The 24,359-nt window shown below is 43.4% G+C and overlaps 1 protein-coding gene across 2 annotated transcripts in view; it reads left to right on the forward strand.

Moving 5' to 3' along the window:
• Positions 1 to 12,288: 12,288 nt before the first annotated feature.
• The window catches only part of LRRK2 (leucine rich repeat kinase 2), a 2,266,429-nt gene continuing 2,254,358 nt past the window's right edge, over positions 12,289 to 24,359 (forward strand). For both annotated transcript variants that reach the window (XM_078680082.1, XM_078680090.1), the window contains exons 1-2: positions 12,289 to 12,541; positions 12,744 to 12,829. In XM_078680082.1, coding sequence (XP_078536208.1) covers positions 12,421 to 12,541; positions 12,744 to 12,829 — 207 coding nt within the window. In that variant the 5' untranslated portion in view covers positions 12,289 to 12,420. The remainder of the gene's footprint in view (positions 12,542 to 12,743; positions 12,830 to 24,359) is intronic.

The raw sequence follows: 24,359 nt of genomic DNA on the forward strand, positions 1-24,359 counted from the left end.
AAAAAATATCGTTTACAAAAATATAGTTTATAAAAATATCGACTTTATTAAAAACAATGTTAAATTAAATTAATATTAAAAATGAATTACTAAAATAAACTTAAAAATACTTAAATTACCTTATAATAATTAAATAATTAATGGAAGTAATAAAAAAAATTTTACAATCATATTTGTTAAAACATATATATATATAGTAACATAATATAAATAAATAATATGCAATATTATCACCGTAGGATAGCGGAAGTGTAAAAATTACTATTCCCACTCCAGAGAGTGCAACAGTAGGGAAAGCGTTGGATAGCGTAGGGGTAAAATTTACTATTCCCACTCCAGAGAGTGCAACAGTAGGGAAAGCGTTGGATAGCGTAGGGTTACAAATTACTATTCCCACTCCAGAGAGTGCAACAGTAGGGAAAGCGTTGGATAGCGTAGAGGTAAAAATTACTATTCCCACTCCAAAGAGTGCAACATTAGGCAAAGCGTTGGATAGCGTGGGGGTAAAAATTACTATTCCCACTCCAGTGAGTGCAACAGTAGGGAAAGCGTTGGATAGCGTAGGGGTAACAATTACTATTCCCACTCCGTTAGTGCAACAGTAGGGAAAGCGTTGGACAGCGTAGGGGTAAACATTACTATTCCCACTCCAATGGGTGCAACAGTAGGGAAAGCGTTGGATAGCGTAGGGGTAAAAATTACTATTCCCACTCCAAAGTGTGCAACAGTAGGGAAAGCATTGGATTGCGTAGAGGTAAAAATTACTATTCCCACTCCAGTGTGTGCAACAGTAGGGAAAGCGTTGGATAACGTAGAGGTAACAATTACTATTCCCACTCCAGAGAGTGCAACAGTAGGGAAAGCGTTGGATAGCGTAGGGGTAAAAATTACTATTTCCACTCCAGTGGGTGCAACAGTAGGGAAAGCGTTGGATAGCGTAGGGGTAAAAATTACTATTCCCACTCCGTTAGTGCAACAGTAGGGAAAGCGTTGGATAGCGTAGGGGTAAAAATTACTATTCCCACTCCAATGGGTGCAACAGTAGGGAAAGCGTTGGATAGCGTAGGGGTAAAAATTACTATTCCCACTCCAAAGAGTGCAACAGTAGGGAAAGCATTGGATAGCGTAGAGGTAAAAATTACTATTCCCACTCCAGTGTGTGCAACAGTAGGGAAAGCGTTGGATAGCGTAGGGGTAAAAATTACTATTCCCACTCCAGTGAGTGCAACAGTAGGGAAAGCGTTGGATAATGTAGAGGTAACAATTACTATTCCCACTCCAGCGAGTGCAACAGTAGGGAAAGCGTTGGATAGCGTAGGGGTAAAAATTACTATTCCCACTCCAATGGGTGCAACAGTAGGGAAAGCATTGGATAGCGTAGGGGTTAAAATTACTATTCCCACTCCAAAGAGTGCAACAGTAGGGAAAGCGTTGGATAGCGTAGGGGTAAAAATTACTATTCCCACTCCAGAGAGAAGTAAATACTTCTTATATTATTTAAAAACAATATAAATTAATATCTATAAAAAATTAATTAAAAGAAATTACCAATTTAATATAATATACTAATTAATCAATTAAAATTACAAATTACAATTAATTTTTACTATGAGTTACCTATTCAATTTAATTACAAATTAACAATTAATTAATTAACAATTAAAAATTAATTAACAATTAATTTAAATTAAAAACAATTAAATACATTTAATTATTTAATTAATTATAAATAAATTACTTCCCACCCTATTCCCCTATAAACTCACACCCCGCTACAGAAAATAAATTAGTAAAATTAACATAATTAGCAATTAATCAATTAAATAAAATTAATTGGCAATTAAAATTTAATTAATTACCCATAACAATTAATTAACAATTAATTCTAAAAAAAATACCAATAAATATTTTTACATATTTAATTAATAATAAATAAATTACTTCCCACCTAATTCCCCTATAAACCCACAACCCGCTACAGAAAATTAATTAAGTAAAATTAACATAATTAGCAATTAATCAATTAATTAAAATGATTTGCCAATTAAAATGTAATTAATTACCAAATATAAATTAATTAACAATTAATTAAAAATGAATACCAATATATACATTTACATATTTAATTAATTATAATTAAATTACTTCCCACCTTATTCCCCTATAAACCCACAACCAGACAGAATTACATTACGCAAAAATTAAAAAAACAAAATTCATTAATTAAAATTATTTATAACATAAATACACACTTTTCACACATATAATAACATAACAAACACTATAAAAAATTCGATATTATTAAAAATTCGATAATTTTAATAACCTATATTATATACTTCAATATTTTAACTTTCTATATTTTTAACATTCGATATTACATTACTTACCTTCAAAACGATATTTTTGATGTCTATATTCTGTCCATTCGATATTTTGTCCAGCCTATATTTTGGACTCGATATTATGTCCATTCGATATTTTGTAGTCGATATTATGTCTGTTTACCTTATTCAATATGTTGTTTTCCCTCTGTACATATATTTTAAAACAGTTGTCATCAACGTTGTTTATTAGATGCCCCATAGAATCAAGCGGTCCCCAACAAGTTCACTTACACTTCATTTAAGCAGTTCTTCACTGTGCTAAACCCTTATTTTTTAGGTCTCAGCCTGCGATGGCTATGCTTGCGCTGTCGAGCAGGTGAGATTTAATGAGATAGAGGATTGTTCACTAGCGAGGTTAAGCCCCGCCCCTCTTCTCCATTGGCTGGCCTCCTAAACGGTGGCCAGCCATAGGAGAAGAGGTCCTAGTGACGTTCTTCTTTCTTAGTAAGCCCCGTCCTTTTCAGACTGGCTGACTTGACTTCCTGCTGGTGTAAAAGCTTTCTTATTTTCTTTATGGGGCCAACAGATGGTCCCATAAAGAAGATAAGAAAGCTTTTACGCCAACAGGAAGTCAGGCGCTTGTTGGCTCGTGGGCTGAGGCGCGTCTCACAAAATGTTCTCTTAAAACGTCCATCCTCTCGACCCACCCCTTCCCCTCCATGCAGCTATTTCAGAAGGCGCACATGTCCCTGGCATGCGACTTCATTGATCTCCGCGCTTTAACTGCCCCCGCTCCCTCACCACAGAGCGACTCCCCTCCCTGCACCGGTTCTGCTGTTTCACGAGACTTGCAGCCCGGGCGGGCACTCTGCCACCAGCACAGGATCGTTGTCTGTTGTTACATTCTACGAGGAGGTTGTTTTAAGGTCAATAACAAAAAGACTGTCTTGTTTTTGCAGAATGGTTTTGAGGTAGTGCGACACCCGGGCCACCACGCCGAGGCATCCACGGCCATGTAAGTACCGGGGACCGCTGCCTCTCCCCGGGCGCTAGCCAAGATGCGATCACCTGCGGGCCTCGTGTTTCCGAAGCAGCGTAATCGTTCGCAGATGTTTGGAAAAGTCTTTCGAGGTACTCCTAGAAGCAGATTTATGGCCGCGGAGATCGCATAGCATTTTTAGTAAATGTCCAGCTCGTTATTTATAACAATTTGTACCTACATACTCTGCTCTTCTTTAATTCGCAGGGCATTCTGCCTTTTCAATTCAGTCGCCATCGCTGCCAAATACTTGCGAGACAAGCTAAATATGGGCAAGATATTGATTGTTGATCTGGTACGTATTATTGGCAAGCGGTATTTATAGGGTGGGAATAGATGAAAGGCGGGGAGTAGCCGAGGAGTTTCTAAAGAGTTTTTTCACATTGTTTGCAGCCAGATGTATACTGCTACTGGTGCGTGCAGCTCACCATAATTTGGACGGACCGACTTGTAAACATTTCACATGAAATATATTAGTTGCAGCTTCGTGAGAAGCCTGAGGACGTCAGGGCGCATTTCTTTGGCCGCGCAGCGGGCCAATGAAATAAATCCAGTTGTTCCAGGTAAAACAATGTCTGCGGTTGGTTTCAGGCACTGCGCAGACCGGCCAGGATAGTGCCTCTTAAAGGCTCACGCCCCCAAGTTACACATTAGCCCTTTATGTACTACTTGGTGTTACTCCATGTTAGAAAACTGGAATTTCTTGAAAGCTGTGTTGTTTAGGAGTCCCCGCCGGACAGCTGCTGATTGATCAAAATATTGGCTGCTTTGGGCTGTGTGTTTAATACGCAACATTTGTGAACAGGAAAGCAACCGTCTGCTGGACTAATGGGTTTTTTAAGAGAAGATGACGCTCGACGCATTACCTGTCTGTTTTCATGACTGGTGCTGGAAGCCCCAGTGGGAAAGCTGCAACCCTCACAGGGTGGGGGGTGGACTAGCCGTACAATTCAGCCTAGAAACCCAGCCATTGGAAGAACTGTTCGCGTAACAGAAAATGCAGAAATATGACAAGACTCCTAAAAAAATCAAGAATTATTCGTAATTGTGTTAATATTTGGTTTCCACGTTTCCACGTAATACGCACCTTACATTACTGCAATGAGTAGCATTTATTACAATTCATATTATCTCTAAACATTACATTACAGTACCGGACTGTACCTGTCTATTTAAAGCACTGGCATAAACATGTAAAAAGGAATGCAACGAGTACCATTGAGTTGGGTAACAATAACCAGGTTATTCAGCGCCAATATACCCTTCTGGGTGAACGTGTGCTTTAAAAATAAACGTGTTCTGTTCTGTTAGTGTAGGCATGTGAAGAAAAGTGAAAGTTACATATGGTGAGCACTATTAAAAGGGTTCCTACTATTATTATACACGAATCAACATTACATCATGTACAAAGTATATTGTTTGCATACAGGCTATGCTGTGAAATTGTGGATCTCTAGATGATGCAAAACATTGCAATTAAGTAAAACGTAGCACAGCGAGCTAAAATTGTTTACAGAATCACACAACATGTCCAAGTGGTCGCGCCGGGATTTAAACCCAGAATTTTCGGTCACAATTCAGTGGTCTCCTCTTTTCTCTAAAAACTGTCTCTCGGGAGCTAAAGCACTACCCCGTGACCATTAATGCTGACTCGAAGAATATAAATCAGATAACAGATCATCTAGACACTCATATTAAATATTACATCATATTTTCTCCTGGAGAGAGTCCTGTGAGGCCCATCTTGCAGGTAATCCCCAAACTTATTTTACCTTTTGCGTTCTGCTTTTATTTTAGACGATTTTGGTGCAGCGAGCACACAACACAAATTTTAGATTTGATTTGTTGCCATACTGCGTAAAAGAATCACTTCTTCATTTAACAGAAAGCAGTTTTTTTCTTTAAAGAACTGCATTAGGGAGGGGCAAAGGAGGCCAGCACCCTAACCCGGTAGTAGGCAGTAATCAATAGGTGCACTGAGCAGAGCGAGAAACCTGCCTCAAGCCAGACCACGCCTTCTCTCACTTCACCACCTGTACCTTCTGCACGGGTGCAGTTCACAGCCCCAGGAAATCTGGACACTGATTTATGAGGGCTCGTTTTGGTTGGCCTTCAGTTCAAGGCGAGGTGGAAAGGGCTGTAGGACAAAGCACAGACAGGAAGTGAACTTTGGCATCGCATCCTAATCCACTACATCTGCACTTAGTTAATATCCGAAGGTGATACAAATGCATAGAAAAAGTAAAGGCTGCCTAATTCTGTCTGCACTGTCAAATATTTGACAACACTGTAACTGCTGATAATAGGTAGTTGGTGTTTTTTTCCTGTGTTGGGGGAGGGGCTCTGTGTGTGTGGCTATGTGTGTGTGTGTGTGGCTCTGTGTGTGTGGCTCTGTGTGTGGCTCTGTGTGTGTGTGGCTCTGTGTGTGTGTGTGTGTGTGTGGGATGTATGACGTTACAACGCATACTTTTACTCCGCGTACCATTACAACGCGGTATTTACAACGAATACCGTTACAACGCATAGCGCTTTGGGGTGCTGGATAGTGGTAAGTATAATTTACTATTCTAACTCCAGTCCCCGTGGACCCTAGGGAAGGTGTTGGATAGTAAATTAAACTTACCTCTTATCCTAGAGCGCCCCCCAGCGCAATGCGTTGTAATGTCATGCGTTGTAATGCCCGCGTTGTAATGGTAGTGCGGAGTAAAAGTTGCGTCGTAACGGGTGTATACCGTGTGTGTGTGTGTGGCTCTGTGTGTGTGTGTCCCGATGTGAACCGATGCCGTCGAGTGATATTTTGAGACCGCCGCTGCGTGTGAAATAGAAATAAACCGTGCTCTTAGAAGTGGTGTTCCGACGAATGAAGCACAAACCACTTACAGTTCAAAATCTGGAATATAAGAATCCTTGTTCCAGAAAAAACCACCGAGGTGATTTACGTACTACAGTGTTCTTTTAGCCTGACTACTCCTGGCCCTGTGTTAAGGGGCAACCTTTGCAAATATATTAGTCCTGATGATGGTCTTATAGACGTCTGCACCAAAAGACCGAAACGTCGACCATATCATCATCTCCAATGAAATTCATCTTTCAAAGAATATACCTTTGTTCAGCAATGGACTTGGCTACACTTTAACAAACAAAGGAGTTGATGAACTGTTATGTATTGATTTGTGGATTTATTTGTACATCTATCCATAACTTTTTTTGCTTATATTGATTGGTCTATTATATCCCCGTAAATTCATTTCTGTGATTTATTCAATACAAATACCTTTTCAAATATAAATTTCCTGTGTGCTCTTTTCCTCTTTTCCTTCAATTTTTTGGTTTTTTGAATGTTGTACTGATAGAAGAAACTGTGTTATCCTATGGATACAGTTGGGTCAGATTTGCCACAACTAACCCTTTAGACTTATGCTGGTAAATTATCCTTAAGTAGCAAACAAACGAAATCCCTTGTAGCTCTTCTTTACCTTTAACTGCTCATTGCCCAAACATACAAGGATCAACTGAGTTACCCATTATCTTTTTATGTTTTATTTTGTAGCAGCACCACCAATAATGGAAGGAAGCAAAGCGGTTCATCAAGACTAAGTTTAGATGCTGCTTAAAGTGCGTAGATGTACTTTATTAGTGCAAAAATATGTTTTACTACACAGTTCGATTTAAAAGGCCATTTCGCTCAAATACAAAAGTGTATTTATATATTTAAAATTGTATGTATAAAGAAGAGTTTCGTTTTTCACCATGTTATATAAGCTGCTGTCACTCTGTGTTTATATAATCACAACCCCTTCTGTTCAATTCTGTGCCAGTTTAATTAGTACCGCTATTATTATTATTATTAATGATAATGTTTACTAGATTTACTTTTTTGTTTAAAAATATCCCAGCAGTAACCTAAGAGAAGACATTACTCGAAGGAAGGATAGGGTGCAGTACCACAGGATGTTACTAGGTGTCCCTGTGGAGTTGTAAAGGGACCTCTTTTAGCCACATAAGGTACTGCACCCTTTCCTTGCTTTGTGGAATTTCTTTTATTACCTATGCTACTGCTAGGATAGCTAAAAAAAATATATATAGCACCTTTTTTTTTTTTTTTGCGCCATTAGCACTCACTAATGCGAGACATATTGCATTGCAGATGCGTGTTATGTTACATGCACATTATTGTTGTAATTTCAGAATCCTCACATTCTCAAAGGACTGGTGTAACAACGCTATGCCTATTTATTTCGGGCATGCTCACAAATTACACTCGTTTCAAAGATTACCGCCTCACCACTTATACAATTCAGCAGCTGCCACTGTCCCGGGGCCGTTATTCCCTGTAATCAGGCGCGCAACACCCATTGGGCTCACCGGGCTTCAGCCCCCCCCGTCGCCTCCTCTGCCCGGGCTAAGATGACACGCACTGAAATGGTGCAAGAAGGCTGCGCATCCGATCCGAGGATGTGATTTTTTTTAATGCTTTCTGAGAGGCCCGGCAGCCCGAGCCAGACAGACAGACAGCCTCTAAACAGTTCCAGCGAGTGAACCCCCCTGCCCCCACCTCTTGTTTTCCCTTAGAGTGGCACTGAGGTGAAATCCTTGCCTGAAGGCAGGGATTTCACCTAAGCACTTGATGTATTGTGAGCATGGGGTGTGAAGTGCACAGCAGGGGGAAAGGGCTGGCCAGTGCAGGTGACACTTTTCCTTTGCAAAGGACTTTCTGCTGGCGTCATAGCCCAGGGTTTGCTCTTTGTGCACTTGTATAGATGTGTATTCCATACAAGTGCACAGACAGCACACCCTGGGCTATGACACCAGCAGAAATTAAATTACAATGGAAAAGCGTCACCTGCACTGCCATCCCTTTGCCCCTGCTGTCTGTGCACTGCTTTCCTTTGGTCTTATCCTGGTCGACACCTATTTAGGGTAGGCACGCATGCCTGCTGCGCTTGTCATGGTCCCAGCGCCATCTGATTGTGACTGAGGGTAGTCCAGCATCTTTATTCATCTGTCGTATCAACAAAGGTATTTAGTAACAGTGGCTTCTTGCAAAGACAATGATACACTATTTTGAGATGGTGATATCAGCAAATGTATGCTGTAACTATGTATATCACACTTGCTTATCCTGGATTTTAAGAATCTTACTTGGAACACTCAACGAGATCAACCTGTATAGTGGCCTGTTTGGACAAAACAAGAGGTGTTCAAATTGAAGCTTTCGCAATGGCTAGACAAGGTGGTAGGATATAGGGATATGTTGCTTGAACCCATTTTTAAAGAGAGGTCAGGACATTATTAGGCCACTGCCTTGGCTCTTCACAGCTGACAGCTCTACGTCATGCATGAGGAACTGGCACAGACCTGAAGAGATGAAAGGTGGAAATGAGAGGGGACCTCGAACTCACTGCACTTCTCACTAGATGAATGGTGAGCAGGGCCATGGATCTTTCTCTTTTTGCATCCAAGGGCACCCACAATGAAGCAGAAGAGGCCCTGGCAAGGAGAAACCAGGAAACTTTTGACCCACACCTATCTACACTGTGAGTGCTTCGGGAGGGGCTGGATGCCAGGACGCAGTGCTGCTGATCAGCCAGACTCCACAGTATAGTATCAGAAGAGCAGGCATCAGTTTTGTATGTAAGTTCCAGTAACTTTAATGCATTTTTCAGCACAGCATTACCTACTGCCTGCATATCTAGGTTACTGTGAATGTTGTTCTTGACTTACATACATGGAAACGTCAAAGAGGACAGTCCACTCCGAATATGCAAATGTAGTGTTCATTTTTTGGGGTGCTAGTGGGTAACTTTAGGGTTCAGGGTGGGTGTGGGTTTTAGTGTGCCAGGGAGTCATTTTAGGGTTCAGGGTTGGTTACGAATTGGGGTGCCAGGGGGTAATGTTAGGGTTCTGAGTGGGTATGGGTTTTGGGATTCCAAGGGGGTAATTTTAGGTATCATGGCGGGTGTGGGTTTTGGGGTAGCAAGGGTTATTTTAGGGTTCAGAGTGGGTGTGGGTTTTGGGGTGTCAGGGGGCAATTTTAGGGTTCAGGGTGGGTATGGGTTATGAGGGTGCCAGGGGAATTTATGGTTCAGGGTGGGTATGGGTTATGGGGTGCCAGAGGGGAAATTATGGTTCAGCTTGGGTATGGGTTTTGCGGTGCCAGGGGTAATTTTAAGGTTCAGGGGGTGGGTATGGGTTATGGGGGTGCCAGGGGGAATTTATGGTTCAGGGTGGGTATGGGTTATGGGGTGCCAGAGGGGAAATTATGGTTCAGCTTGGGTATGGGTTTTGCGGTGCCAGGGGTAATTTTAAGGTTCAGGGGGTGGGTATGGGTTATGGGGGTGCCAGGGGGAATTTATGGTTCAGGGTGGGTATGGGTTATGGGGTGCCAGAGGGGAAATTATGGTTCAGCTTGGGTATGGGTTTTGCGGTGCCAGGGGTAATTTTAAGGTTCAGGGGGTGGGTATGGGTTATGGGGGTGCCAGGGGGAATTTATGGTTCAGGGTGGCTATGGGTTATGGGGTGCCAGAGGGGAAATTATGGTTCAGCTTGGGTATGGGTTTTGCGGTGCCAGGGGTAATTTTAAGGTTCAGGGTAGGTATGGGTTTTGGGGTGCCAGGGGTAATTTTAAGGTTCAGGGTGGGTATGGGTTTTGGGGTGCCACAGGGTTCATTTTAGTGTTCAGCGTGGGTATGTGTTTGGTGTGCCAGGGGTAATTTTAGGGTTCAGGGCAGGTGTGGGTTTTGGGGTGTCAGGGGGCTATTTTAGGGTTCAGGGTGGGTATGGGTTATGGGGTGCCAGGGGGTAATTTCTGGTTCAGGGTGGGTATGGGTTATGGGGTGCCAGAGGGGAAATTATGGTTCAGCATGGGTATGGGTTTTGGGGTGCCTGGGGTAATTTTAAGGTTAAGGGTGGGTATGGGTTTTGGGGTGCCACAGGGTTAATTTTAGTGTTCAGCGTGGGTATGTGTTTGGTGTGCCAGGGGGAATTTTAGGGTTCAGGGCAGGTGTGCGTTTTGGGATGAGAGGGGGCTATTTTAGGGTTCTGGGTGTGTATGTGTTATGGGGTGCCAGGGGGGAATTTATGTTTCAGGGTTGGTATGGGTTATGGGGTGCCTGGGGGGAATTTATGGTTCCGGTTGGGTATGGGTTATGGGGTGCCGGGGGGTCATTTTAAGGTTCAGGGTGGGAGTGGGTTTTGGGGGGCAAGGGTGTAATTGTAGGGATCAGTGCAGGTATGGGTTTTGGGGTGCCAGGGGTAATTTTAGGGTTCAGGGTGGGTATGGGTTTTGGGGTGCCAGGGGTGATTTTAGAGTTCAGGGCGGATATGGGTTTTGGGGTCCCAGGGGGTTAATTTCAAAGTTCAGGCTGGTAATGGGTTTTTGGGTGTCGGGAGTAATTTTGGGGTTCAGTGTGGGTATGGGTTTTGGGTTAATTTGAGGGTTCAGGATGGGTATGGGCTTTGGGGTGCCAGGGGGGCAATTTTAGGGTTGGGATGGGTTGAAGGGTTGTAGGGTTTTAAGGAAATGTGGGTGGGTGTGTATATATATATATATATATATATACACACTTTACTAAAAAAAATAAGCCATTTACAGGGATATATAAACCTATATATATATATATATATATATAGCGTTTATACTTGCCTGTAAAATAGTTATATTTTAAAACGAAACTTTTACCACGCATATGCCTTTGTTGTGAAGGCATATGGTAACGTGTTGTAACAGCACTTGAGTTGTTACAACCGTTGTAAAGGCATGCGTTGTGATGGCATGTGTTGTAATGTCATACATGTGTGCGATGCTGAAGCTGCTATCCTTTCATCCATCAATCCAACCATCCATCCTTTCTGATTTCAATTTACTCTGCCAACCTTACACCCATCCTTTTAGCCATCATCTCAGATATTTATTTACTCTACCATCCCTTCACCAACGCATCCATCCTCTCACATTTACATTTACTATACTTTAACCCTTGTATCCATCCATTCTGATTTTCTTTTACGCTGCCATCATTTTACCCATTTAATTGGGATTTACCTAACCCACACAAAGGCCACTTTGTGTGGTTTTGCGTGGTTTAGAAACTCCAGAGTAATGAGAGGCAGAGCATTGAGCTGCCTTGAGTTACCTTGCATAGGGAAGTCGTTCCATGGGTGGAGCTAGGGCATTCCCACACACCTGTCTATGGATTTCACGAGCACATTGTCCTCCTATAGAAGCAATTGTTAATGAACTGGCGAAAAAGGGTCGTCGCCTTGAAATGGCATTGTGAAAATTGGTTATATTGTGTTCCTAAAGTGCTTTGTAGTAAAATATATTAAATTGGCCTTTTAATTCAGTACATTCTGTTCCTTTTTCATAAGACAATAGCATATAAATGCATCAAATTAACAAAAATGTGTGCTCTAATTTTTGTCCAGTTTCAAATGCAGAATTCACCATATTTTTTCTCAGCTTGACCTGACCATTAACCGATCCTGATTATCTGCCATTTTAGCTCCGCCCCATTGATTAACATTAGCCACGCCCCTTCATTTGCCATGTTAGCCCCCCCCCCCGAAATTAAGATCTAGTTGCGCCCCTGCCTGTAATAACATTCCAGAACTGCTTATTGGCAATAGAATATACATTTCTTAACTTTCCACTAGCATATCTTTTGTTCAGTCGTTTATTTGTGTGGTTTCACTGGTCGCTTAATCAACGTTTATAGAATTGTACGCTTTTCCTATTAATTGCCGGCTTGCTTTGCCAGCTCTGAAGAGAAACGACGCCACTGACGCAGCGTAAAATACGGTCGTTGCTGGTTCAGACTCGGAAGCGACAGCGCCCTTCGACGCTTGATAACTTGTGACAGCTGCCTCTAGGACAAGGAAGAAAAAGTTAGGAGAAGGCGGGGCGGAAAGGAGCAAGAGGAGGAGCTGAACTGCCTTTGCCATTCGTTCTCGGCGAAGTAAAAGCGAAAGTTGTTTCCCTCCTTCGTACACCGCAGATCTGGGTCGCTGCTCAAGCGGGCGCCGCTGAGGTAAATAGACCTCCAGACCACGGAGATGGAGCAGGCGAGTCTCGAGAAGCTGCTCGAGCGCCTGAGGGACCTGCAGGAGAGGCGGCCCATAGACACCCAGATCCAGATACTGGACGACCTGCTCGTCTTCACGTACGCCGAGACCGGTAAGCTTCTCTTTTCCACACCAACCCATCCATCCTCCCTCCGCGTAATGTCTTAACTGCCTTCGGGGGATGCGCAACTCTTTCTGCCAGGTCTTTCCTTTTTGCAAGTTTAATACAACACGGCCCGAAGGCATTGCTGCAATTGTACATGATATAAATATTGATATATCACGTTACGGTTTTACTTTTTGTTTATTGTCAGCTCCAGAACTTTTCAAAGGAAAAAACGTACATGCTCCGTTGCTGCTGGTCCTGCATTCTTACAACAAAATTGCCGGAGTCCAACAGGTACGTGTGCCTCTTCCGTGTATTTGTTACATTGTAACGCGATTCACCGTTCAACGACCGCATTTAAAGCCGCTGTTGTGGAAGTAATAAACTCCAGGACGCTAATTGGGAGAGGATTAGCGTTTATTGTCTTTTCAGGGTTGAGTCACTTAATTGCAGGAGTTGTGTTTTTAAGGAAACCCCGCTTTGTTTTGTTCTGTCTTTAGCATGACTCAGGCATGTCAAGCATCCCGCTGGCATACACATACTGGAGACAATGTTGCCTGGAAGCTTTCTTTGCTGGGAAATGCTGACACATTCTTCAGTAACGAGGCCATGCTCCGTATCAAGTTAGCATCTCTCTGGCCGCAACAGAAGTAACTTATACAACCGCTATGGATTATTTGTGGACGTTTTATTTGCTTATAAGAAAGTCAGTCATCCCTATTTAGAGTGTCAGCCGCAAGGCTATTGAGGAAGTATTTGTCGTCGAGCATTCCATCAGCCTATCAAAACACTTTTGCCTACAAACTAAAATGCTCAACAACATCCTCTACACGTGGAGACTGGGGAGGGGGGCGATGGAGGGCACATGATGGAAAATGGCTAGAAAAATATACTATTATTTTAATCAAATAAAGACATTCGTGCAATATTTCCTCAAGAACTATTCAGTTGCTCACCATCGTGTTTTTTTTAATTGTTCATTCACTCTTGGTCCAGCTGTCATGCTCCCCATCCGCTATCCTTTTCCCCTTTCCTTTGTCCCCTACAGCGACATGTCATGAGGTTGTAAATAGTACAACGCTTTTGTTTGAAGGAAATTAAGCAAAAATTTGAAATTTCATTTAGCTTACTCTTTATTGGTTCTGCACTGTTTTATTTTCTAAGTGAAGGAGTTCTATTTTAAAACCAGTTATTACAAAAGGCAGGGTGATTTGCTTTTCGTGTGGAACAGCTAGGTGGAATTTCCACAATTACTTACTTGTAATCTTAAGTACTTCTAGTAACATCATCCTCGACATAGCCACTAAACAATGAGGATTGTTACCAATTACTTCACAGTCTCGCCGCTCTAGTTGGGGTAGCCTCCCATGGCTTGTGCAGTCGGTCGCCTGAAGAGCACAAGTCCTGAGTTGACACGGGTCCAAACTGTACTGTCGGCAGATGCAGCCCCAAAGGGCTTCCTCGTATTTGCAGTTGGAGCTCACATCCTGGCCAACTGGAATGCAGCTGTATCCCCAGACCGAGCCTGGGCTATGCAGATCTGTAATGGCACGTTCAGCAATTCGGAAGATGCCGCCATGCACAGGCCGACCACAGAAAAGTGATCACAGCCCTAACTGTGCCTTTGGCAATTACGGTGTCTCTGAATCGCAGTTCCCATCAGGAACCAATAGGAGAGATGTAGGGCCATCTTGCACCAGGGTTGCCCCAGAATGCTCTGCTTCTTCTGTGCACCCCACAAATGCTGGGACTGCACTGTCTTGCTCCTCCCTGAACAGTCTCTCCTCCTGCTGTTTCTAAACCTTTTTGTCACTGGTTCCATCCTAATTTGTGAACTGGTATTCTCGTCTTCATCTGTGATTTTCTGCACATGCTCATTATATTTGATGCCTCAGATGAATTCTGTTATTTGTGGACAATCACTAGTGTCTGCTCACTGACAAATATGAAAAGAAAACGTTTCTCCAAGAGTTCCGGAGACACCAGTGTGTAATAGAGCAGATTTTGTTTTTCAACATAACAGTGTGTTATTGATGCTGGTATATCAGGAGCTAATTGACTGTTAAGATTAATAACTAGAAGACTAAACAGTGTTTTCCAAAGGCTGCAATTATGTTCCCCAGAAAGTTTATGGGCCAGTATCCTAATGCGAATATTTCAGTACCTGTGTAATTAATCAAGTGGTTTTGGGATTAGGCTTGGGGATCCAAACTTTCACACAATCTTTTGCTCCATGTCCCTTTCTTACTGTAAGTTTGTGTTATGCTCAGTTAACATACATTGAGTCCTAAGTTTGCAAAACTGATCAGGGGAGTGTATATGTTGTAAAGAAAAACAACTTCTTGGAATATAATTCCATTCCAAGTGAGTACCAAAACTAATTTATTGTTTGAATCTATTGAAATATCTGCCAGCAAAACCTCCAATTTGATTGAAATTAAAGTTCCAAACCTGCCCCTAACAATCAACCTTTAGCTGACAATTTCACACCAGTTTTTTTTAAATATATTTTTATTTTGGAGGCAAATCTCTTCCTTTAACCCAGTTTCTTGGAGGCCAAGAAGTTTATAGGAGATTAAGTATTTTCATAGTGATGGCAGTGTTTGTAATTTATTGATCCCGACCATGTTCCATGATAATCGACTCGCAGTGTGCTTGGAATCAGTGTTTGTTTTCTTTAGTTTATTTGTTATATGCTGTTTGTCAGATAGATTTGTTATTAATAGCCACAAGAGCCTCCCTCAATTTTCCTTGTTAACATAGTTCAAGTCTAAATGTGAAGCTTCCTTTCCATTATTTGCAATTAGTAGATCACTTACACAATCGCAGTCCAAATTCTTGCCTCAGGGATCTTGTAATATAACCTACTTACTATTTTTGTTTTGTTCCGAGACTTTGCATTGCCCAGATTGTGTTTTCAGAGGGAAGAAGGATAGTTGTACTCCACTGTAGGTATCAATTCCACGCCCCACTCCAAGAAGCAAGCTTTCTGTTTAATTACTAAGGCTGCCAAAGAAGAAGATTACAATTCATTTTAGTTGATTCCTTTATCCACTTATCCGGAGGATATTGCTTAGATATGAGTTCCGTTGATTCAGTATTTCTATTTTTGATACGTAATAATGAAAAAGCCGAAGAAGTGTACCTCGATTAAAGTAACAGGAGGTCCCACACTTTGATATAATGGGTTGAATATGACTGAGCGATTATCACTGAGATTGATAGATACCTTACTTTCAGATTTTAGTTTTACATTTGAGATTCTATATTGAGGCCTGTCACCATCAAATCTTACTTCATGGTTGGTCATTTCTGACGTTAAGTATTTTCCTTTCAGGCTATTTACGGTGTTCTGTTTCTATGGCAATAGGACAGTGTCCATTGATATTGAAATCCCCGTGTTTTTAAATGTTGGGCATTTTTGCAGATTGGCTCACTTTCTAAAATTAGCTGTGATTCCTTTGATGCTTCCTCTGCCTCGCCTTCAGAGTGGTATAGCCTTAACCTTTCAGTATCAGTTTATTAGTCTGCTCTATATCCAGGTGCCACACAGTTTTTTGAAGAGTTGCTTCCATTATGCCAAATTCAAAAACTACAGTGTAATCCCTGTTTTATACACAAAGTCTGAGTTGATCGATACATGACCAGATCGATATGCTATCAAAGTTGCGAGCAATCATGCACGATCAACCAAACAAAACATCCATTGATTGAAACTTTTTGACCATTCCTCAGGATGAATTCAATTGTTTGTTAACTAAGCCATTCTCCCAGCTTTGATATAATGGGAATAGGTTACACTGAGTTGAAAATAACCTTTTTTCCCCTCAAAATGTTTGGTACTGCTGACCTGTTCTGTTACTCTTTAGGAGTAATCTTGCCTATAATTCTTGTTGGATTCTAATAATCTGATCGAGTCTTGGGACGTCTTTTTGCTCCATGCGGACATGTCCATTATGCACGATGGTTCTGGTTTGCATCCTTCTCCTAAATTATATTGTCCCCGGCTTTGCTGGCACTTACTTTCCTTTTGAAAGGGTCGGCTTTGCTGGCACCTACTTTACTTTGAAAGATGATGTTCATTCCTATTTCCTTTGGATTTGTTTTCTTCATGAACTTTTTTTTTGCCTTTTTTTTGTTGTTCCTTGACAATCCTGCTGAAAGTGTTCTTGTTTTTTAGGCCTCTTTCACCTGATTAGCAGTTCTTGCTATCTTTTCCATCTGTAACTGTAACTGTGTCCCCTCATTATTATTAATTTTTTCTCTGCTCACCACAGTATTCTGGATTGTGATTATATGGCACTCATTCAGTGACATTTGCTTGTTCTGTTGTGTTGATAAACAGGCAAAAACCTGGTCAGGCTGGAGTTGATGTGACTCACTGTGATTGCCTTGGGCTAGATTCCCAGTCCATCCCAAACGGCCAATGGCATGGTCTATCATATCCTGTTTGTTTCCATGAGCTGGTTATTGTATTTATTGCACTGGAAAATGTACCCAGTTTATCGATGATGTAGCCACAGAAGTAATGGCTAAGGTCGTTCAGCAGATTGTTTGCTTCCTCATGGCTCTTGCTAGTTGTGGGATTTTTGTTTCAAAATCCTTTAACTGTAGTGCCATTCTAAAGAGAATATCAATCTGTGTGTCTTTTTGTTTATTTTTGATTGAACATTTAAGGCATCTACTGTGATGGATGACAGTGATGCCATTGAGTCAAGTGTTGCTTCCAGGGGAGCAGAACCAGTTCCTGAATACTGTTTTATTCTACTACTAGCATTATATGAGTTAGTAGTTGACGGGTGAGGTGGAAATTCAATCAGGCTGTGTGTATGTGATCCTAGGGTTCCAGTTTTCTTTATACAATCTTCAAATATTACTACTTCTGGTTGAAAAATAGTTTTAGTTAAATGATCTATACTAATCTAATTGTCCACATTTTTCATTCAATTTGGAGGCAGTATCATTATTTTTGTTTGGCATGACTCATAATTATTTATTATCGATCCACACAGTTGGGATGTTTAATGTATCGGCTTTAACATTTTCATTTGTGCTTTCTGTTTAACCCACGAGTGACTTAGGACAATCTTTTGAGACTGGTTGTTAATGTTCGTTGCCTGTGTTTCCAGTTGGAAGATTTCATTTTTTGTTAATTCAAGTCTTTGACCATGTTTGGAACATTCTCACAAAAAAGCCAATATGTGCTCTAATATGAGTTTTCTCGGTCTGAAGTGAGTTATTGTAAATGTTCCATTACTATGAAGTTAAGGATCATTAGAGTACATGGAGGTATGATGAATATTTATTGAGGGTGGATTGTGTATGTTGCCGCCACTCCCTCCCGGGCTTAATAGCTTAGTTTAAAGGCTTGTATTACGCGGGCTGATTTATAATGGCTTAATATGTAATTACTTCACCATCGCTGGACCTCTCCACATTGCCCACAATTGCCAGAGTGCCCCCTACTGCAACTGGTCCAAGGTCACTCAGCAACAATGGACCAACGGCCTCAGCAGCTCGCAGCATAACATCTCCACCAACAGGGACCGGGCAGTAGAGAAATTCAACTCCTGGATCACCAGTGCCACCAACCTAGTTGCTCCCACCAAACCAGCCAAAATGCTCGGACCCACCAAACAAGCCAGCTGGTACACGCTGGAAATCAGCATCTCGAAGCACAGTTGCAGCAAACTGGATAGAAGATGGCGCAGCAGTAGGAACCACACCGACTGAGCCTCCTACAAAACTGCCCTCAATGACTACCACCTCCAACTTAAAGCTACAGGAAAGGAGGCCCAGACTCACCGGATTAAGACCAGCACCTACTGTACCAAGGAACTTTTCACCATCGTCCGAGAGTTCACCAGCCCGGCAGCCACTGAAAACTCGATCCTCTCCATCTAGGAACTCTGCGACCATTTCCACAGCAAGATAGCAACCGTTTGCAGAAACTTCGATCCCCAACCCTCCGACCTTTTCAGCAACCCATCCACCACCACCAACCACATGGGAACAATGTGGCGCACTGAACTCAACCCCTCTTTTTATATTTTTTTATTTTATTTTTTATTTTAAAGGTTTTATATAGCGCTGGTTAGACCCGGAGGTATCCGAGCGCTTTACATGAGCATCAGATGATAGTTACAGGTTACATTGTTACAAAGGTTACATAGTTATTAGAGCATGGCAACATAGTTACTTGTAAGGTCGAGCTAAACAATAAGCACAAATACGAAGGGGAAAAGCAGGCAAGGGGAAAGATTCAGGGGAGGGGGGTAGGAGCTGGGGAAGTAGACCGGTAATGACGGCGGGAAAGAGAAGGGGCGGGTGAAGGACACAGCGTGGGAAGAGGAGGGGAAGGGCGACGGGGACACAAACCGGTAGACGAGTCAAAGCAACGTCCAAAGTCCAGTAAGCTGTGATCCCAGGGGAAGTGATATCACTTCTCTATCTCTGTTGTGGGAGGCTCCCTTTACGCAGTGGACTCTCTCAGAGGGGTCTCTGAGACAACAAGGCCACATACTGGATCCTTCCCCAAAATAGAGAGAGGGAGTGCTTTGGCAAGGGGTGCCATACCATACCTCAGCTTTGAGTGGCTCCCTTGGAGCAGTGGACTCTGTCAGTGGGTTGCTGAGACTCCAGAGTATAAATATTGGATCTTTCCTCCACAAGGGGAGAAGGAGTGCTTAGTCAAAGGGCACAAAGGACAGGGTGCTAGGCAGACTAGCAGGCAAGGTGAGAGATTCAGGGGAAAGGGGATAGGAGCTAGGGAAGTAGACAAAGAGAGAAAGAGTACTAAATGGGAACCTATATAATTAATGAGTTATGATATAGCGCTGGCTAGACCCAAAGGAAACAGAGTGCTTTACATGAGGAAAAATAAGGTTGCAATTTACATCAGTTAAAAGTTACAAAGTATCAAGAAAATCATTTAAAGAATATAGGGGACAAGGTGAATGGCACAAGGAAGGGTAAGGGGATAGGGTAAAGGGGTAGGAGGAAGATAGGACGTAGAGACAAGGAGAAAATCTGCCCAAGGCCCGGCTGGGTAGGTGATGGCGGGGAGTCCACAACCTATCTCTTTAGCTATATGGTAGCTCCACCGGGCATCAGCCAAATCGCTTGGTCTCTACAGTCTGGGGTAAGTTCCGCAGGTTCCAAGTCCTGATGTGTAAGCAGGTTAGGGGATAGGTTCAAGGTCTGGTCAATGTCCGATTGTTGTCCCAGGGAAGTAAAACAACGTGGAGGGGACCACTATGGAAGCCAACTTGGGGTCAGGCAATGTACAGTGGTACACTGGTGGCCATCCTAAGGTCCGGCATTTGGCAGTTAGAGTCAATATCCAGGACAGTGGCCGCCAGAGAATAACAAATCCAAAAGCAACTTACAATGCAACAATGTACAGCAATTATACCTGCCGATAACAGTCAGTGGAATCAATAGGGATTAGGTTAGACGCTATAATTTCTGGTCCGAGTAACACTTTAATAAACTGGAAAGGAAGGATTCTTGTGGGCAATGTGGAAGGGGTTGTGTGGAACCCTAAAGAACTAATAACACCGCTGACAAACGTTAGCCTTTTTAGGTCTCGCCTGTCGATGCGCATGCGCATCGAGCAAGGCGAGAGTATAGGCACTTATCCGCTCTTTATCCACACTGCAAGGAATCGTGGCGATTCCTTGCAGTGCACGAGAAATTTAAGCTCAATGCGCATGCGCATTGAGCTTAAATGCGCGTGCACATGCCCCCAGCCGCCTACTCTCTCTCTCAGCCTTCCCACAACTCCGCCCCCTCACTACTTGATTGCACGGCCGCTAGGCCGTGCCTCCCCTACTCTCCTCCCCCCTCCTCCTCCTACTCTCCTCCCCTGCCTGCCTGCCTGTCGTGTCGCACCTCTCCCCTCTCCGCCCCCTCCCCTGCCCGCCGTGTTACGGTGAAAGGCTTGTTATGCCCAGGCGCCTCTTTTACTGTTCCACCAGTCTGGACTGGGAGCGGGGATAAAAAGCGGCAGGCCCCGCAGTTCCTTATCTTACGAAAAGCGGGCTGGCAACTTCGATACCCCGCTCTCATTACCCTATCTGTCGCCATTTATTTCAAAGGGCACCATTGCGCATAAACATTGCGGGCATGTCATGAAACCATTACGACACACTTGTGAACTGGCTGGGACGCAGCAGCATTTCCCACCAAGCGTTTATCCAAAACCAGTTCATAGCGTGCATGATCTTGACTGCTGATCTCCGTCTATATGGAAGTCACGCTGTGGTTTTCACGTGATCAATGAGTATTGTGAAATAATCTTCAAACTGTATGTCTAATTCCCACAAGTCTTGATCAGTGAAGTCTACCTCGGGTGATCATTATTCACTGTGGTGTTTGTCACTGAAAGCGCCTCTGCTGTATACTGAACGGTTTAAATCGAGCTTCTCAGCAAGATTTCCTCTCCCTTCCTACATTAATGGAACCAGCATGCTTCACATTGCATCAACGCATCTTGAGGCAGCGTTTAAAAGATGGCATGTTGACTCTGCATCGGCCGCTAGGCCGTGCCTCCCCTACTCTCCTCCCCCCTCCTCCTCCTACTCTCCTCCCCTGCCTGCCTGCCTGTCGTGTCGCACCTCTCCCCTCTCCGCCCCCTCCCCTGCCCGCCGTGTTACGGTGAAAGGCTTGTTATGCCCAGGCGCCTCTTTTACTGTTCCACCAGTCTGGACTGGGAGCGGGGATAAAAAGCGGCAGGCCCCGCAGTTCCTTATCTTACGAAAAGCGGGCTGGCAACTTCGATACCCCGCTCTCATTACCCTATCTGTCGCCATTTATTTCAAAGGGCACCATTGCGCATAAACATTGCGGGCATGTCATGAAACCATTACGACACACTTGTGAACTGGCTGGGACGCAGCAGCATTTCCCACCAAGCGTTTATCCAAAACCAGTTCATAGCGTGCATGATCTTGACTGCTGATCTCCGTCTATATGGAAGTCACGCTGTGGTTTTCACGTGATCAATGAGTATTGTGAAATAATCTTCAAACTGTATGTCTAATTCCCACAAGTCTTGATCAGTGAAGTCTACCTCGGGTGATCATTATTCACTGTGGTGTTTGTCACTGAAAGCGCCTCTGCTGTATACTGAACGGTTTAAATCGAGCTTCTCATCAAGATTTCCTCTCCCTTCCTACATTACACCACGCCACGCAACGCCACTCATCCACGCAACGCCACTCACCCACGCAACGCCACTCACCCACGCAACGCCACTCACCCATGCAACGCCACTCACCCACGCAACGCCACTCATCCACGCAACGCCACTCATCCACGCAACGCCACTCATCCACGCAACGCCACTCATCCACGCAACGCCACTCATCCACGCAACGCCACTCACCCACGCAACGCCACTCACCCACGCAACGCCACTCACCCACCGCCACTCACTCAATGCCACTCACCCACGCAACGCCACTCACCCACGCAACGCCACTCATCCACGCAACGCCACTCATCCACGCAACGCCACTCATCCACGCCACTCATCCACGCAACGCCACTCATCCACGCAACGCCACTCATCCACGCAACGCCACTCATCCACGCAACGCCACTCATCCACGCAACGCCACTCATCCACGCAACGCCACTCATCCACGCAACGCCACTCACCCACGCAACGCCACTCACCCACGCAACGCCACTCACCCACGCAACGCCACTCACCCACGCAACGCCACTCACCCACGCAAAGCCACTCACCCACGCAACGCCACTCACCCACGCAACGCCAAGTAACCAAAAACATTTCCATGACAAAAAGGAGTCTCTGGCCCTTAATCCACCCACCATATGCAAGCGTTTTCATCAGCATAGCGCCTGATTTGATCTCGCATGACAAGACTGCACGAATGACTGCTGACATCAAATAATTGTTTGCGGGTTTTTGTGATTGCGTGTGTATTTATACATGTATACACACACACACAAAATGTAAACACGTGTAAATACACATTACGTCCATAAGAATAATATATTGCCGTCACAGACATATGATATTCAATATCATATAATGTATTGGAGAACTGCATGCATGCTACTGTACCGGCATGTATGTGTGAACAAACACGTGAAAGTTCAAAGAAAAGTCTACATGCCAAGTTATGTACAATTTACAGCATTTGTATCTACTAGTGATTTTTAGTTAAAGCTTTTACAAATGTTTATTGCTTTTTTGATTTGTAATTCTTTAGCATTGGCTACAAAAAATAAAAATGCAAAAGATTTACAACAAAAAACCCATAAACAATTCTAAATGCACTAACTCTAATGCTGCGAGACCTATTGCATTTCCAATGCTTGTTTTGGGATGAGGTGATTAATAAGGGCAGAGCTGACCTTGGCAGAAAGGCACAGAGAGAGGAGGTGGCCACTGTCCACATTTAGGGAATTTTCTAAAGATATGTCGCTTTCATCACTACTGGACAGCTCTTCCCATTCATCGTCAGAAGGATCTTAACTTGAACACACATTAACAAGAATTTCCAGTACAGTCATCTGTGCCACCAGCTAGGCAGATGCTTGTTTCAGGTATTCATTCTTGGGTAGAAGAAAGTCTGAAATATCCATGTGCTTTTTATTCATTTTTGACTTCTGGGGAGCTTCCTCCACCACCTCTTCATCTAAGGCAGCATTTCTAAGCCAGCAATGGCTTCCTCAGTTTTAATCTCTGCAGCAGTGTCTCTCAATCTTTGCACTTCAGTTTCTTTCATCTGAATTATGAATTCTCCGGCATCAACTTGCAAAGTTTCTGAGAAAATCCTTAGAATGGCATTCACGGTGTCCGCCTGGCTAGATGAAGGTATCTTATCCTTTATATTCCAAGCTGTACCAGCTACTAGGGTCCTTAAAAGCACGTACTCCATTGTATTCTGGGAACACAACATTGCTGATTCCTGTATATGCAAAACAGGAGTGTTTAAACATTCCAAGAGCTCTGGGTTTTCCTCGGTCACCGTCTGTAAACAGTATGCTGCTGAAATTGCCAATTCTACGTTTGTAGAAAATTTCTTCAGACATCATAGTACAAGGTCCAGACAACCTTCCTTGTTGAAAGGGAGACTGCTCTGCTGCTACTTTCACACAGATTCCACAGCAGGTTAATAGCTTCATTAGCTATATCTTCAACATAATTTTTGCTGGGTTCTTGCTCCTTTCTATAAAGTTTAACGCTCGTCTCTAGCCCACTGTTACACTCTCTCAAAACTGCAACCAAGGGGGGTCATGATATCCTTCGATACCATGCCATCACAAACTTCAAATCCACCGCAGGCACTTAAGTTTCAAAGCGCCCCGGCAGCATTCTCACTAACAGCTAAACTTTTGTCTAAGAGTATTGGGCCTAAACAGCGGACTGCATTCTTCTGCAGGAAGGAAGGGATGATCTGTTTCTGTTGCACAAGCCTAGAAATACTGGCACAGGCATATTCCCGCGCCTCAGGGCAATGGCTCTGCAATTTTTCCAGCAGTTCTGATGTCCCTAAGTGGTCTACGTTCTCACACTTCATGGGTCCTGCATCACAGTCCTCGCCTTCAGATGTAGCCAGCGGTGATAAGCCAGCTCTGTTGCGGAACCTGCGGCCCCGGGTCTTCCCCCATGGCAAGCCGCAGCAGCTTTTAAAGAAGACGAGTTCAAGTGGTCATGCTAGACTTTCACAAACTCTTTCCACTCAGGAGCACCCACTGACCTATTTCCCTATTGGCTCTTCAACCTTGGAAGAGATTAAATCAACCACCAGCTCACCACCATCCTCGACCACCATCCTCAATGCCT

This window comes from Lissotriton helveticus, chromosome 1_1 (genome assembly GCF_964261635.1).
Source record: "Lissotriton helveticus chromosome 1_1, aLisHel1.1, whole genome shotgun sequence".
In the NCBI taxonomy this organism is placed as follows: domain Eukaryota; kingdom Metazoa; phylum Chordata; class Amphibia; order Caudata; family Salamandridae; genus Lissotriton; species Lissotriton helveticus.